Source organism: Oryctolagus cuniculus, chromosome 15 (genome assembly GCF_051225735.1).
Source record: "Oryctolagus cuniculus isolate XC-2025 breed Fujian yellow rabbit chromosome 15, ASM5122573v1, whole genome shotgun sequence".
In the NCBI taxonomy this organism is placed as follows: Eukaryota; Metazoa; Chordata; class Mammalia; order Lagomorpha; family Leporidae; genus Oryctolagus; species Oryctolagus cuniculus.
The window spans coordinates 26,267,275-26,282,685 of NC_142881.1; the positions used below are offsets into that span (position 1 = coordinate 26,267,275).

At 59.7% G+C, this 15,411-nt stretch overlaps 1 protein-coding gene across 5 annotated transcripts in view; it reads left to right on the plus strand.

The window, feature by feature from the left end:
• Window positions 1–15,411, plus strand: part of SH3PXD2A (SH3 and PX domains 2A) — a 234,593-nt gene that overhangs the window by 180,152 nt on the left and 39,030 nt on the right. For all 5 annotated transcript variants that reach the window (XM_002718709.6, XM_002718708.6, XM_008270470.5 and 2 more), the window contains one exon: window positions 2,032–2,163. In XM_002718709.6, coding sequence (XP_002718755.3) covers window positions 2,032–2,163 — 132 coding nt within the window. The remainder of the gene's footprint in view (window positions 1–2,031; window positions 2,164–15,411) is intronic.

Sequence of the window (15,411 nt, forward strand, 5' to 3'; positions counted from 1 at the left end):
CCCTGTGCACAGGAGGGGCTGGCCCAGCTGCCGTTTGCGTTTCTGCCTGAAACATGATCCTGGCTTCGGAGGGGCGGCCTGGGGCTGTGCTTGTGCATATCCACCCGGTGCAGCTCAGCTGGGATGGGGTCCCTTCTGGGTCTCTAAAGGGCTGAGCGGGGCTGCAGGGCCCACCCTCCGTGCAAGACAGTTTCTTTCCATTTCAAAGAAAACCCCTCCCTCCCCACGGTGTCTCCCAGAGTTCTGTGACCCCCTGGCCCAGGGGTGGCAGAGCCCAAAGAGTTGACCGTGCCTCACGCTCATGGCTGCACACAGGCACCAGAACAGGTGTCAGTGATTCTGTGCTACCAATTTGAGGGTCATTGTGCTGGAAGAACAGAATGTGTGGAAGCAGACATCGGGCAGCTGTTCTATATTGGAAAACGAGATGGGCTTAGAAGACGCTGAATGTGGTTGTGTTCGTGCCAGCTGTGTGAGCTGGGGTGCATCGCTTGCCTTGTCTGGGCCTCTGATTAGTCTTTGTGAAATGCCACAGTGAGAGGGGTGTAGTGAGGATGAGATGGGACAGCCTATGTGCCTGGCTTGTGAGTCAGAGTCAGGCATGTAGGGAGTGTGCCTGTGGGTTGAAGCACCCAAGGAGCCACGTGGAGCCTGGAGACCCTCAGCCATTCCTATGGCCTGACCAGGTGTGAAGCCCCAACCTTCATGGAGAGTGGCAGACACATATTAAGGAGGACACTAGAGGGAAAAATGTGCACTGGGAGCTGGGGGGTCTGGGAAGACATCCTGGAGGAGGTGACCGCTGGGTCTCTCGCTTGTGGATTCCTTTTATCTGCTAACAGGGTTTGGGATGTCTTGGGTGTCATATCCATACCTGTACCCTAATGATGGCAGCAACTGAAGTCCAGGGAGGCTGAAACCATGCCAGTCCTGCACAGCTGGGAAGCTGAGATGGGCACCCGGCCTGCCCACCTTCCAGCCTGGTGCTTGCTTCTGGGAGCCTGGGGCCGCCTGCCCTGCCTCTGCTGTACCCCCGGCTTTTGACTCTGTTGGCTCCTGAAACAGCCCCGAGGCAGCTGGGAGCCTGACCGCCAGCCCCAGCGTTCAGAGGCTCAGGGCGACCGTTAGTGTCCGTTTGGCCAGCGGCAACAGCCAGGCCAGCCTGACGCCGGTCCCTCAGCTGCATCCCTGGGGCTGGGGGGGCCGCGCCTTGGTGCACCCGAGGAGAGGATGGGGGGGAGGGACGGAGTCGAACTTGAGGAACAGTCGGCGGGGGGTGGGCCGGGCTGGTCTGTGACTGGCGCTGGGACGTTCTTCTTGGGTTTCAAGTAAACAGTCTAGGCCCTCCCCCCTGCGCTGCCTCCACCCCCGGCTCCTCATTCGACGGGTCTCATGTGTTTCTATTTAAGGGTTGCGAGCAAACCCTCGCGATTGGCGGCCTCAAACCCTCTGGACTCCTCACTGCGGGCCTGGGCTGCAGAGTGCTCTCCCGCTCTCCCCTCCGCCCGCCTGCCCGCGGGGAGCACGGCTGCCCTCGCTCTGCCGGCTCCCAGGGGCCTCCTCCTTGCCTTTTCTCCCCCCTCTCTGCTGTGCTGCGGCCTCAGCCCTCATGGGCCGCCCACCAGCTTGCTCGCGGCCCTCCCCGCACGTCCCAGCCAGCCCGAGCGTCTGGAGAGCCCACGTCGACTCCAGGCCTCTGTGCAGGCTGCCCCATGCCGGGCCGTGACTAGCTCCTCCCAGCAGAGGGCTCCCCCCAAGTCTCTTTGGCCTCTGTCTCTGTCTCTGTCTCTCTGCTCCCCTCCCTTTCTCCCAGGCCCCCTGGCTCCCCATGTCCCCCGGTCCCCCCAGTGTGGGGCCTTGCTATATGGCCTGTCCTTGGGGCCCGGCGAGCTGCAAGCCCTGGCTTCGGGCTGTCCCTCGGAGCGGCGCTGGCGACCGAGCAGCCTCCCCCGAGGCCAATGGACAGGGGGCGCCCCGGCCGCGGGGCCATGGCTGGCCGCTGGCTCACCGCGTGCTTTCTGCCCCCGCCAGGTGCCGACAGCAGCGCCGAGCCCATGATCCTGGAACAGTACGTGGTGGTGTCCAACTATAAGAAGCAGGAGAACTCGGAGCTGAGCCTCCAGGCTGGGGAGGTGGTGGATGTCATCGAGAAGAACGAAAGCGGTGAGTTGTCGCTTGCGCGGCCGGCCGTCGGCAGAGCGCTCCGGGCTCCGCCCGCCTCCTCGCCCGGCTGGTTTTTGTTCCCTGCCTCCTCCCCCTCTGCAGCTCTACGTGTGATTTCCATCTGGCAGGAGAGGGCTGCGCGGGCTGAGGTTTCCCCCGTTGGTCTGGGCTGCAGGCCAGCACTTTGCCTGGTGCTGGAGGAATGTCTGCCTCGCGCGGGGTAATTAACCGGCTCTTGTTAATGCGAGGCCAGGGTGGTAGCGTCCAGCCCTGGCTCAGGGTCCCCGGGGAGAAGAGCGCTTCCGGCTCAGGGGTGCTGAGCAGCTGCCGTCCCTGGCAGGAGCGTATTCCAAGCCTAGTCCCAGGCAGAGGCGAGAGGACCTGGCTAGCTGGTGGGGGGAAGCAGGCTCTGACGTCACTCTGGCATCCTGGGGTCCCAGTTTCCCCTGGCAAGTTGTCTGAGGAAGGGCCAGGCCTGTGGGAGCTGGCTGGGGTCTGGGTGATGAGCTGACCGCCCCCTGCCGAGCCAGGGGCCGCCTGGAGCTGGGCAGAGAGCCCGGCCTGGGAGATGGAGCCAGGCCCCTGGCCAGGAGGGTCCTGCAGCACTGGGAGTGGTCACTTGAGCTGTGCCAGTGGCTGCCCAGGGGCCTGTGGATTACGGGGTTCTTGCCGAGCGGACCAGAGTCCCCTGGCATCCTTGGCAGCAGAAGTCGTGGCAGGTAGAGGCCGGGACGCTGAGTCTCAGCCCGGAGATGCAGCTTGTGCGGCCGCTGCAGGGCCACAGGTGGACCCTGGAGCTGCGTGGGCAGTTTGCTCACAGCTGGGCTTGGTGGCGGGGGTGAGGTGTTTCGTTTTGGTTTCGGTTTGCTTCAGGGAAGGTCTCTGTGCCAGGAGCCTCCCTGGACTGTATTTGGTGGACACTCCCAACGGGGAGGGGCCTGTTCTCTCCTTGCCCCTACTCTATTCCCTTCCAGTGTTTGAATCCCGAAAGGAAGGCAAACCAGAGGACTCCTGTGCCCATTCTGTAGATGGGATAATTGAGGCACGGAGAGATTGGGGGGAAACAAGTTGCCTGGTCAAAAGCAGAACCGGGACACTCGTGGGATTCTGATTCCTTAACTGCTGCACCATACGCCCACCTAGGGCTTCTCATTCCTGTGTCTCTGAGTGGCAAATAGAAGGGCAAATAGAAGGAGAAGTAGAATTCAAAGTTGGTTTGGGGGGAGGGTGAGTTTGGTGCAAGGGTAAGGGTGCCGCTTGATACTCCTGCAGCCTGCAGGGAGTGCCCGTGCGTCCATCTTCCTGCTCACATGCAACCCGGGGAGCAGTGGTGACGGCTCGGTTGTCGGGTCCCTGCGACCCACGTGGTGGATCTCAGTTGACTTCTGGGCTCCTCCTGGCTTCAGCTGTTGTGGACATCTGGGGAGTGAACCAGCAGCTACATCTCTCTCTGTCTCTGCCTTTCAAATAAGTGAATTTTGGAACAAACAGATTTGAAATCCATGCATAGTTGTGTTGTTTTGTTTGTAACACGCATTTGCTGTGAGCTTTTTGAAGAACCCTCGTGACTGCTGAGATCTTGGAGGGTCTTCTAGGGGAGTTGGGGGCTGTGGAACATGCTCCCTGGAGCAGGACTGTGCTGTGTGAACACAGGGCTGTCTCACGGCCCTCCTGGCTCCTGGTCCCCTGGCAGACAGATCTGGCTGGGCCCTGAGCCTGGAGGAGTCAGCAAGGTGGTTGGCAGCAGTGGTCGCCACCTGGCAGAGCTGTGTCCCTGGTAACAGGCCTCGACCCACTGCCCCAGGTGCCCATGCTGGTCTCCTTCCGGCAGCTTGGCCGTCGTCACGCCTCCAGCCCCTCCCCATCCCCGGAAGTAGTTGTCTGGGAACCCTAAGCACCTTGGGGCCCTGAGGAAGGGTCCTCCCCTGGGTGTAGGGGTGTGCGTTGGCATTGGAGCTCATGCCAAGGCCAGATGAGGGGGTTAGCCCTGCTCAGAAGAGGAGTCCTCGCTCAGAGGCCTGTGCCCCTCGCCTGCTGTGTGGAGCAGCAGGAGGGAGCAGGCCCCCACGTCTTCAGGCCTTAGCCCCTGGCCCGGGTGGCTGAGGAGGAGTGAGTCCCTCCTGGTTCAAGGCTCCGTGGTTCCCGGGAGCTCGCACACGCTCCGCTTTCCCAGCCCACAATCAGGATCTAGGAACACTGAGTCCTGCACAGGTGAGCGTCTGTCAGGTGTGGAGACGCCAGCTGTCCCGAGGGGCACCTGGTGGCTGGGTGAGTGGCTCCTGCCTTCTTCCCGTGGCCGCTGTCTGATCCACACCCTGCTGGGGAGCTGTTGTGCATAGAGGCAGGGTTCTACCTGCCACCTGCTGGCCAGGTGGTTTCAGGTCCCTGCATTTCTCTGGGCCTCAGTTTGCCCTTCTGTCAGAGGGAGGTAATCTTGTGGCCACTCGCGGCCAGGTGACTGTGTGGAGCCCCGGGTGTTGGCTGGAGAGTGACTCCCTGAACGTGCCTTTTCTCCTTCTCACGGAGCTTCGTATATTGGGCTTGATGGAGATGGCAGCTCGGCTGCAGAGCTGGGCATAGGGACCCCCAACGCAAAGCTGCCCTGTCTGTCCCCACCAGACACCAGCAGGCCTGGGGTGTGCTCTGACTGAAGCGAAGAGAACCAGCAGGCGGAGAGGAGAAAGGAAGGGGGCCGGGCTGCAGCTCCCTGGGGGAAGCTGGAGGCCGGGCTTGGGGGAAGGGGGGCGTGTTGTGCATCCTGCATGCTGGCTTTGGAAAGAGCGGTGAGTGAGGCTGTTGAACCCTGGAACAAAGACCCAATTGTGATGCCTTTGACCTGGGACATGGTAGTGGGCGTGTTGGGGCATTTCCACTGGCAGTGTGGGGCTGCAGCCCCAGGCAGCATCGGCCCCGCCTTCCGGGGCCTCGCCTCGCCCACTGGGTGCTAGGCCTCAGCATCATGCCCTCCCACTTGGCTCAGCATCCACCCCCTGCTGCATCTGCTTGTCGGAGCCCTCTGCTGGGTTCACAGCCCCTGGTGGGTGGGCAAGGTGGAGGTGCAGGCGTGCAGGCCCCATGCTCTAGTGTAGACGTGTGTGGATGGCAGCCGCTGCCAGGCCGCCCACGCCCATGGCTCCAGCAGGATGAAGGGTGTGTGCGGCCCTGCACAGTGGCAGGAGCTTCAGTCCTTCCGCGGTGAAGCTACCAGGCCAAGAGGTTAGGTGACTTTCTTGGAGTCCACGAACTCTTCCAGGGAGCAGGAGGGTGGGCTGAGCCGGGCAGGAGGTGGCTGGGAACCCACGTGGTGTTGCTGCAGGTCGACCTGGGCGGGTTGGGATGACCACAGAGCTCCCTAGACATCCGCAGAAGGACATCTGTGTCCCTCCTGCCTGCGCGTGCTCAGCTGTGGCAGGGATTTGTGTTGGCAATTGATCCCTTGAGCCTGGTGCAGGTGACAGGTGACAGCCAAGAGGATCTCTGGAAGGCCATGCCTTCCCAGCACTGAGGACAAGCTTGGCATCCCGAGCAGGTGATGGGCACAAGCAGGGACACCCAGGGCGGGACCTACGGGACTTCCTGGAAAGTGTTGTGGGTTAAGTAGCATACCCCCCCCCCAAAGGATACAGTGTCTCAACATGGAAATGGCGCATTCCCTTGCCTCTGTCCGGTTTTCCCAGGAGTTTTCGGAAGCAACCTCATAGTGCAAAAACACTGTACAACTCCAGGAGCCTTGCTGCCCAGCAGGCCGTGTCTCAATGGCCACATCGGCTTCACCCTCCTGCAGGCGTCGTGTTGTCCAACTTGTGGCTGAGCAGTGACGTCGGGGTTCTGCCGCTCCGATTTCTGCCTCCCACCTTCCAGAACTGGATCCTCCTCCTCGGGACTGCGGGCCAGGGAAGGAAGTGGGGAGATGAGTCAGCAGAATTTTCCCTGCCTCAGCTTTCCCTCTCTGAGTCTGTTTCCTGGCACCAGCGTGATGCACTGGGAATTCTCGTACCTCCTTGGAAGCAAGGAATGCTGCTCCTCTGGCTCATCCCTTTCTGTTACCAGGGAGGAAAGCAAGCCGTGGGGGCAGTTTGAGGTTCTTCACTCCCCTCCAGTGTCAACACTCTGGTCCCAGTGGAGCTGCCAGCAGAGGCTAGAAACTCGCTCAGACCTGCCCGAGGATGCAGGCAAACCTCACTGAACCCAAGAGCAAGAAGTAAACCCCAGCCCGCGGACTGGGACTGCCCGCCAGAGGTTGGCAGGCTCTGGCTGCTAGGGTAGCAGTAGAGACTTCACTGTTACCTCGTGGACGTCGGCTCTATCTTCTGTGTCTTTTGCTTAGATTCTCTGCCTACCAAGGAACCACCTGATTGCTAACTCAGACTTGCAACTACCATGCTCACAGAAACGGGGGGTCCCAGTGAAGACAGCACAGGCTGTTGGCAGGAAGGCACATTGCTTGCAATCCGCATTATAGATAAAGCAAACTCACACTGTGATCTCTACAACCTTTAAAAAAAAAAAGATTTATTTTATTTATTTGAAAGACAGAGTTGCAGAGAGAGGTACAGCCAGAGAGGTCGGTCTTCCATTCCTCTGGTTCGCTCCCCAAATGACCGCAATGGCCAGAGCTGAGCTGATCTAAAGCCAGGAGCCTCTTCCGGGTCTCCCACACAAGTGCAGGGGCCCAAGGACTTGGGCCATCTTCTACAGCTTTCCCAGGCCACAGCAGAGAGCCGGATTGGAACAGGAGCAGCCAGGGCTCAAACCGGTATCGCAGCATCCCGGCGCTGCAGGCTGGGGTTTTAACTGCTGTGCCACAGCACCGGCCCCTACAACAGCCTTTGAAGAACTTAGTTCCTATGTATCCCACAGAGGTGGGGACAGTCCCCACAAAGCCCTGTCTCGGCCATCAGAAGGCCTTGTTCTCCGATAGCTCTTCTCTGGCTAAGTGCAGCCTGTTCAGCAACTCCAAAGTCCGTCTGGTCTCGGACCATCTCTGGTCTGCAGCTGTTGTCTGCTGCACAGAACTGGGAGAGAGGATAAAGGCCCGGGGTAGGCATCCAGGAGCCGAGGCAGGCCTCCTAATCCAACCTTGGGCCCCTCAACTCGGCTCAGCTCACCCAAGGGCAGAGTGGCTTTGAGAAGGAGACCCCAGGATAGACTAGCCATTAAGGCACCGCAGGTGAGCTCGGCCTGGCTTCCATCCTGGTTGCTCCCTTACTGACCCTAGGCCAGGTTCCCGGGTCCTCTGGGCGTCACTTTCCTTGCCTAAGAAATGGAGGTAATTGCACTCACAGCTATGGAGTTGCTTCAGAGCAATCCTGTGCTTAGTGTAGAACCCAGAACAGTGACTGCTCAGTGTATGACAGCTGGTCCTAGGACCACTGGCCTGGGTCACGGTGCCACAGCCCAACCCTGGAGGCTGGGTTCCTCTTGGGACCTCCGTTTCCAAACCCGGCCAAGCAGTGGGTTGCACTTGGTCATTGCAAGGACTTTGTCGACACCGAGAGCTGGTGAAGTGGGTGTGAAGGAGGAAGTTTTCTAAAAGGCAGTGAGGGCAGGACAGTCCGAACTGGGGATGAGCACCATTCCCTGGAGTCCATCCTTGGGCAGCTGTCTGCCTCAACCTGTGATAGGAAGGAAGATAGGGCAACCCAAGAGTGGGATCTTCATGGGAGCAGGGGGCTTCCTGCCAGGCTGAGAAGGGAGAGGCCTACCCACTCCTAGACTGGTCGTCCCTCCATAGCTTCATGGTGCGGCACCAAGCTGAAGTGCCAGGGGACATCTTGGGTGGGCCTAGCATAGACAGGAAAGCTGCTTTAGAGGAAGAGGAATTGCAAAGCTGGGCCTTGGAGAATGAAAGGATTTAGACAGGAGCTGGCGCTGTGGCTCAGTGGGTAAAGCTGCCGCCTCCAGTGCCAGCGTCCCATATGGGCGCTGGTTCAAGTCCCAGCTACTCCACTTCCGATCCAGCTCTCTGCTGTGGCCTGGGAAAGCATAAGATGGCCCGAGTCCTTGGGCCCCTGCACCCAGGTGGGAGACCAGGAAAAAGCTCCTGGCTCTTGGCTTCGGATCAGCATAGCTCCCGCCATTGCAGCCATCTGGGGAGTGAACCAGTGGATGGAAGTTTCTATCTCTGTCTCACTCTGCCTCTACCTCTCTCTAACTCTGCCTTTCAAATAAATCTTTTTTAAAAAGGGGAGGGGAGTTAGACAGAAAAGGGAGAGCAGGACAGCAGAGCAGGCATCTGAGAGCCCACAGCAGGCGGAAGTGGAAGCTGGGCTGCAGGGGAGGGTCGGGGGAGCTGCTGAACAGGAGAGCCACCTGGATTGGTGCAAGCGGAGCAAGCGGTCCCAGCTGTGCAGAGGAGGGCGAGCCAGGGGCAGGGAGGCCCTGGTAGTAGCCCTTTCCTGGAGCTGCGCAGGGGCCACGTCCAAGGGCATGTCGGCACTGAGCACTGCCGGCCACTGGCTGGTAAGTGGCTACCAGGTGGCCGAGTGGGGCAGCAGACACAGAGACACTCCTAGCATGCTTCCACTCTGTTCAGGTTGCGCAGGTGGAGTGACTGGTCACCCTGAGCTGGCGTCGGCTCTGTGGACAGGTGCCCAGACTCCACAGACCCCGCTCTACCTTTGCCCAGGTGCCTGGTGAGAGGGCAGCCTTGGAGACCCCGCCCTCCCCCACACTCACACTCATTCACAGCCTTTGCCCCCCATGGAAGTGTCAGGTCTCAGCCTGGCTGACACACAGGGACAGAGCTGTTCGCACAATGTCCCCTCCACTCTTACATAACCCATTTCAGCAGAGTGTGAAGCAAAGAACTTCTGCAGAGAATAATTTGTCAGGACCTCAGGGGACTTTGGGTTGAGAAACTGCCCCTCCTTGTCCTCCGTAGCGTTGCCTGCACACTGGGTTCAATCACCCTCATCCCTACCGGCACCCTAACGGATTGCATAGCCTCATCCCCTGGGCTACTGGGAATGACCTAGAATCCCAGCCTCACGGCAGGGCACCAACCAAGGCCACCCAGCAAACCCATGTGCCCAGCAGAGTCTTGGGGGGAATCGGTGTTCCAGGGTTCTTCTCAACTTGGAAGCTGAGCTGTGCATCCCAGGAAATCCCACACAAGCCCAGGTGCCTGTCCATCTGTGTCTGAAATGTGCTGCCTGAAATTTGGGGCTGTTTTTTTTTCTTCATTGTCTCAGCCTCAGCTCTACAGGCTGCCTCTCAGCTGGGCACCTCTCGGGCTCCTGCTCAAATGCATTCACCTCTCCTAAGCTCCAGTTGGACTGGAGTGTGGGGAAGCGGCCCAGGAGCACCATGGGAGGGGAGAGAAAGCCAAACTCCGAGAGTGAGGCGGCCAGGGACAAGCCGCAAAGGGAGCATGTTTGGAGCCTGGCGAGCCACAGTGCAGCCCGTGCACATTACCACAGCCGCCCCCACCAGCAGAACCGTGGGTCTCTGCAGGAGCTCTGAGTGCAGTGGCCCTGTCCTCTTGGCCTCCTGCCAGGAGAGGTCGGGAAGGTCAAGACCACCTGGGGAGACTACCTGTGCCAACAGAGGGCTTTTTTCAAGGTGATCTCTTTCTTTCTCTGAATCACAATGTTTTAGGAGACAAACCCATGAAAATTACCAGACATCACTGAGAGGCAAGGTGCAGACTGGCATTCTGTCTTTCCAAGGAAGAAAGTGAAGCCCAGAGAAGGAGTGACCCTCCTAGGGTTGCACAGCTGACAGGTGGCCCATGAGCATCAAGCCCTGCGGTGTACCCAGTGTTAGGAGACCTGGGTGCTTGTGTGGTTTGGAAACCAAACCCCAGGGTGCTTTGCTGTGTCCCAGAACATAGAATGTGAAACAGGTCAGTCCTTACAGCCCCTGCTGGCCGAGAGCGCCCGTCAGAGGGAACCTGAGAGGGGAGGGGGTGCACGTTGACTCTGTGTCTGGAGCGCTCCTGCCTTTGGCTCCCCCAGTCTGTGGCCGGCTCTGGACAGTTTAGGGCAGTGGTCTGCTCACCAGATCCCTGGCAGGCAGGACTGCGGGTAGAGCTGAGCTGTGCCCCGGTGGCGCTGGTCAGAGCTCCAGCCCTCACTGCCTTTGTCTTCTCCCAGCTGCACAGCCCCACGCTGGCCCCTCACCCACCCCCACCCAGCATGTGACACATCTGCAGCTTTCAATGCAGTCCTTGCACAGAATGCAGTATGTGCATTCAGTCAACAAACAGCGCACCTGCTGTGCCCCCAGTAGCATGCCCAGCAGTGGGGTGCAGCCATCCGGGTCTTCTGGTCACCAAAGGTAACAGCAAGCTGGGGCTCTTGCTCTGCCTGCAAGTAGAAGCCCAGGTGCAGGAAGTCAGTTATTGTCCCATGTACCTGCGGTGTGTGAGGTGGAGGGAACGAGTATAGTTGCTGTGTTGGGGGCGGGTGGTGGGAGAGGATGTCTGGAGAAGGTGGGCTTTGAGTAAGAGGCAGGTCATGGGTGACTTGCAAGACTGAAAGAGGAAGGGGCTACCAGTGAGGGAGCAGGTGGAGGGACCTGTCGGGGGCCTTGAAAGTCAGGCACGGAGAGGCTTTTCCCATCCTTCCCCCACTGCCAAGGGACGTGGCTCTTCTCATCAGAGAGGCAGGAGGCCTGGCAAAGTGAAGCCACAGGCCCGAGGTCAAACCGAGTTGGTGGCGGGACTGTCACAGGTGTGCAGGCCATTGGTGTCAAGGTAGCTACCTGAAGCCCAGGGAGTGGCTAGCGTGTGCCAGGGAAGGAGGAGGCAAGTGGAGCTCTCGGCCACTCTCCTGCAGAGCCTGGAGCCAGTACCTCCCCAGCCCTGAGCTTTTCCAACATGCTCCTGCAAGATCAGCTTCAGGGGCCTCAACTGCAGGCTGCAGACTCCGCCGTGAGTGACACCCCGGGCTGGGGTCAGGCTGGGAGGGAGGCCGTGGTATGCTCCAGGGGAGGTGGGCCTGGCCCATGGCTGGCTGTGAGTCCTCCACACGCTGCCTTTTGTCCCTGCCTTTCCCCAGGAAGGGGGTGAGGTCACTGTTGAAGTTGGCAAGGCGTCTGGATCCTGGGGTTTCTGGACTCTTCATCTTTCTCGTTTCGTTTTCTGACCCGTGGCAGGATTCTGAGTTGCTGTGATAGGGTGGCGTGCAGGTGTGGTCAGGGTGCCAGGCCTCGTGTCCCCACAGCAGCACCTGCAGCATTGATCCCAGGCTTGTCCCACATGTGGCCTGGCCAGACGCCCTTCTGTGCCCTGGCAGGCCTCTCTGCCAATCCCAGACACCCACTCCTCAGCCAAGGCATTGGGTCAAAGGAGTTCCATTTGACACAGTACTCAAGCTGTCACACTCACAGGCAGACGGAACACCAGACTCTGCCCACGAGGGTCATGGTCAGCCTGGGCTCCAAGCTCAGCCTCCAGTCACCCAGTGACCTCTGACATGAGGTGTTACCTCTCTATGCACCTGCTGTGCTCATTTACAGAACAGAGGGTGGCAGGTGTGGAGGTCAAGACCATGGTCACTTTTCCCCCTTAACCATTGTGCTGTTACCAAGCTGGGCTCAACAGGTGGGCTCTTCACCTACGTAGCTGGGGAGCTTCTGAGCTTCCCTCCTACCCCCGAGATGCTAAAAACAAGCTTGTCTCGGCTTCGAGGGAACAGACAAGGGGAATTTGACCACGTTGGCAAGCCTTCAGCCGGCTCTCCCTGGCCGCCAAATGGGTCACTGGCTGCATTGCACGGGGTACGTAAGGACGATCACAGGATCCTGGGCTTCTGGACACCTTTGCAGCGGGCCTTGTGAGGCCAAATACTTTGCAGATTAAACTTCCGGAGAAAGAACAGCTGAGAAACGGCCTTGAGCTTTCCGGAGCCACTTCTTCTGAACTATGTCAGCAAAAGTGTGTGTGTGTGTCTGTCCATCCGTGTCCCCTTGATCAAAGGGAGGGGTGAGCAGGGCAGGGTTCACCCCCCTCTTCAGTTTATGTCGGCCCTGGTGTGCCTGTTTTCCAGGACGGTGCTGGGAACAGGAATAATGATGAGCGTCGTGGAATTTGGTGACGGGGGCTCGAGGTGGCTCTTCCCCCCTTTTGAAAACAGTGTTTTGAAGAGTTGCCATGGAGAACTGCTGAGCGCGAGAGGCTGAGGGACGCCTCTGGTCATGTCACATGAGGACAAGATTATCCAAGCGCACGAGGGTGTCTTTCCGTCAGCTGGGCCAGAAAGCCAGCACAGGGCCTAATCACGAACAGGCTGGGATCGCTTACAAGCAGGAGGAGGACCTCAGGCGCTGGGCTCCGCGGGGAGGAATGCAGTTTTCCTTGGCCCCTCCCCCGCCTCCTCCAGCGAAACGATCCCTGAGAGCCAGGGCTCTGTCAAAAGCGAGGCCCAAATGCAAGGCGGTGAGGGTTCTCGAAGGCCAGCGGCAGAGGCTCACTGACGCCCCCACGCCCTGCACTGGGGCGATTGGCTGTCCCCAGTCCGCCTTGGGGTGAATGGACAGACCCTGTTTCCCTGGTGTCTTTCTTGGGACCTCCTGGCCTCTGTCTGGCCTCCCAGCCAAGTGTCCTGGGACTTCCTGTCCCTGCCGTGTGTGCTCCCACCCCGCGTGTATGAGTGGGGCAGGGTGGCGGTCAGTGGGCACAAAAGAGACTATGGCTCGGATATAGGAGCAGATTGTGACAGGCTGCTGAAGACCCGAGACCCAGCAGGGAGCCTGCGTCTCCTCCTCTCCCCACGCGGCCCCTCCTGGACCAGGACCAGTTAGATCAGCTCTTCCCCGCTGGGACGCCGGAGGACTGGTGCTGGGGGCTGTGCAGCTCCTGGGGGAGAAGCTGCACCCTAGAGGCAGCTGGCTCCAGGGCCGGGGGCTGGATGGAGTCCAAGCCATGCTGGGCAGGAACTGTGGTTCAGTGACCAGGACAGAGTGGCTAGGGGGAGGGACAGCCATGTTCCAGTGTGAGGGACTGGCCGGAGTTGGGGGCAGGGGAAGGACTTGGAGCTGATGGTGTGATGTCACTCGCTCCTGTTAGAGTGACGTTGGAGCCCCTCACAGCCAATAGCTAGGACTCAGCTGGTGGTGTCTGGCTGCCAGGGCGTATTTAAAGGGGGGAGGTGATCATGCCTCACTTCGACCACGCAGGCCTCCCTGCCCTAGAACCATCTTAGAATGGAGTGTCTCCTCCAAGGGCCCAGAGGCGGTGGGTGGGCCCCACGGAGGCCAAGAGGCAGCCGGTACAGAGGGCAGAGTGGGCCAGTGTCTTCCCTGCTGCCCACTTCATCGCTGCCTGTGAGCACCAGGAGCTTCCCAGCGACTGTGGGAGGGTGTCGATCGGAGGCTGGGCCTTACACAGAGTGGAAAAAACCAGAACCAAGTGCACAAGTGAGCATGTGATCAGAGCCAGTCATTCCCCCGCTTCTGTGCTGTGAGGGCAACAGCACCTCCGTGGAGCTGAGGGGCTGAAGGAGAAGCAGTTACCTGTGGTCACTCTGCTGAGGGGACCTGGCTGCTGGCAGGTTGTGAGGCAAGGGGTCACTGGACTCCTTCTTCGTTATCCAAAGCACTGAGCCAGGTAGGGGCCTGATGGGCTGCCAAGAAGAGCCAGACCTGGCCTTTATGCAGGCCCCTCCCCTTTGGGGAAGAGTTACTTCATTCATTGGTGCTCATGGGTGTCAGTCACCACTGCCTGACCAATCACTGTGGCGAGTCTCTAGAGCGAGCCAGGACTGGGGGAGCATCTGATCTGAGTGTGGTCTTTTCACTTCCTGGGGGTAGGATCCGTTCTAGATGAGTTTGGGAAACCAGGAGAAATGGCAAAGGAACTGGGGCAGGAGGGAGTGCAGAGAACCTCTTCCTAGCTCACCGCAAACCCAGCCCAGGTCCCAGGGTGGTTCCCGTGGGAGCAGGTTGTGCAGGGCTCAGTGGGCCCTTCTGCCAACTTCTGGAAACTTAATAACCTCAGGAACCAGTGCTCCTCCTGATGGGGGCCGGGAGCCAGGCGCTGCCTTTCCCGTGGTCATCGCCTTTGCCCCGTGCAGCACGGACACGAGACTTCCCCTTCACGGGTGGGAAGGCCAGGGGCCAGAGTGTGCGGGTCCCCTGCTTCTTCCCCTCATGCTCTGTGGCCTCTTGGTTCCTGCACTGAGCATAGCCTAACCTGTGTGCTGAGGGAGCTATTTTTGGTGCAGCCTGGAGGGTAGCGTGGGGAGCAGTCTCGGGGGCTGCCCATTCCAGGGTCCTGAACGGCCCCAGGAGGAGGGCTCAGTGTGCCTTGAGAAGCCGTGGTACCACAGTTCCCAGTGGAGGCCTGTGGGGCGGCCTCAGATGGGCGTGGGACGGGCTGCCAGTGCCCTCCTCTGCATTCTTGCAAGAGCCTCACCCAGGGTGTGGGCTTGTCCCTGGGGATAGGCCCCAGCAGGGCCTTGCTAAGCTTTGTATTTCAATTCCTGTAAGGGGAGAGGCCAAATGGGAAAGACCTGGGCAGGTATACCAGCCGCCTGCAAGTGCGCTTACCCTGTCAGAGCTGGGAGGGTTGGCTTGCTGGGTGATCTTGGACAGTCATGCTCTGAGCAACCAAAAACCTCCATGCCTCAGGTCCCCGTGGGCAAATCCTGCTGGGCAAGCTGAAGCTGCTGTGTTTCAGAGGGTGCCTCCAACGTTTGGGGAACTGGACCAGAGAACAATGACCAGGGCCAGAGAGAAGATGCCCCGTGCTGACCCCAGGAGCTGGGCTGGAGAGAGTCTGAGGACGAGGGCGACAAGAGGGCCTGGAGTGGCCACAGAGGCCGTGGGAGAAGGGAGCTGTGCTCATCTGTCTCTGTGTTTCAGCCTCAACCGCTGCTCACTGGGCCCCTTCTTTATTATCCAAAGCACCGAGCCAGGCAGGGGTTTAATGGGATGCCGAGAAGAGCCAGACCTGGCCTTTGTGCCCACGGAGCTCTTGGTCTGGCTGGGGGTGACAGCCAATGCCAACCAAAGGTCAGGGTGACAGGGGAGCTGGGGTAGTCAGGAACTTTGCATAGGGGGCGACTTGGAAGGATGGGGCCTGGGAGCAGTGATGAATCGGAGACACCAACACGCACAGAGGCTTTGAGCCCTGCTGGGTATCGCACAACAAGCAAGACTGAAGGCATTTCCTTCTAGGCCCCCAGAAAGGCTTGTGGGCAAGTTCTCCTCTGTTAGGCAGGAACCACTTAGTAGCCAGCCTGTGGCCCTTCTCCCCGATTTCCATATCAGTAAAAGGAAAATCATTTTTGAAACCCAGGTGGC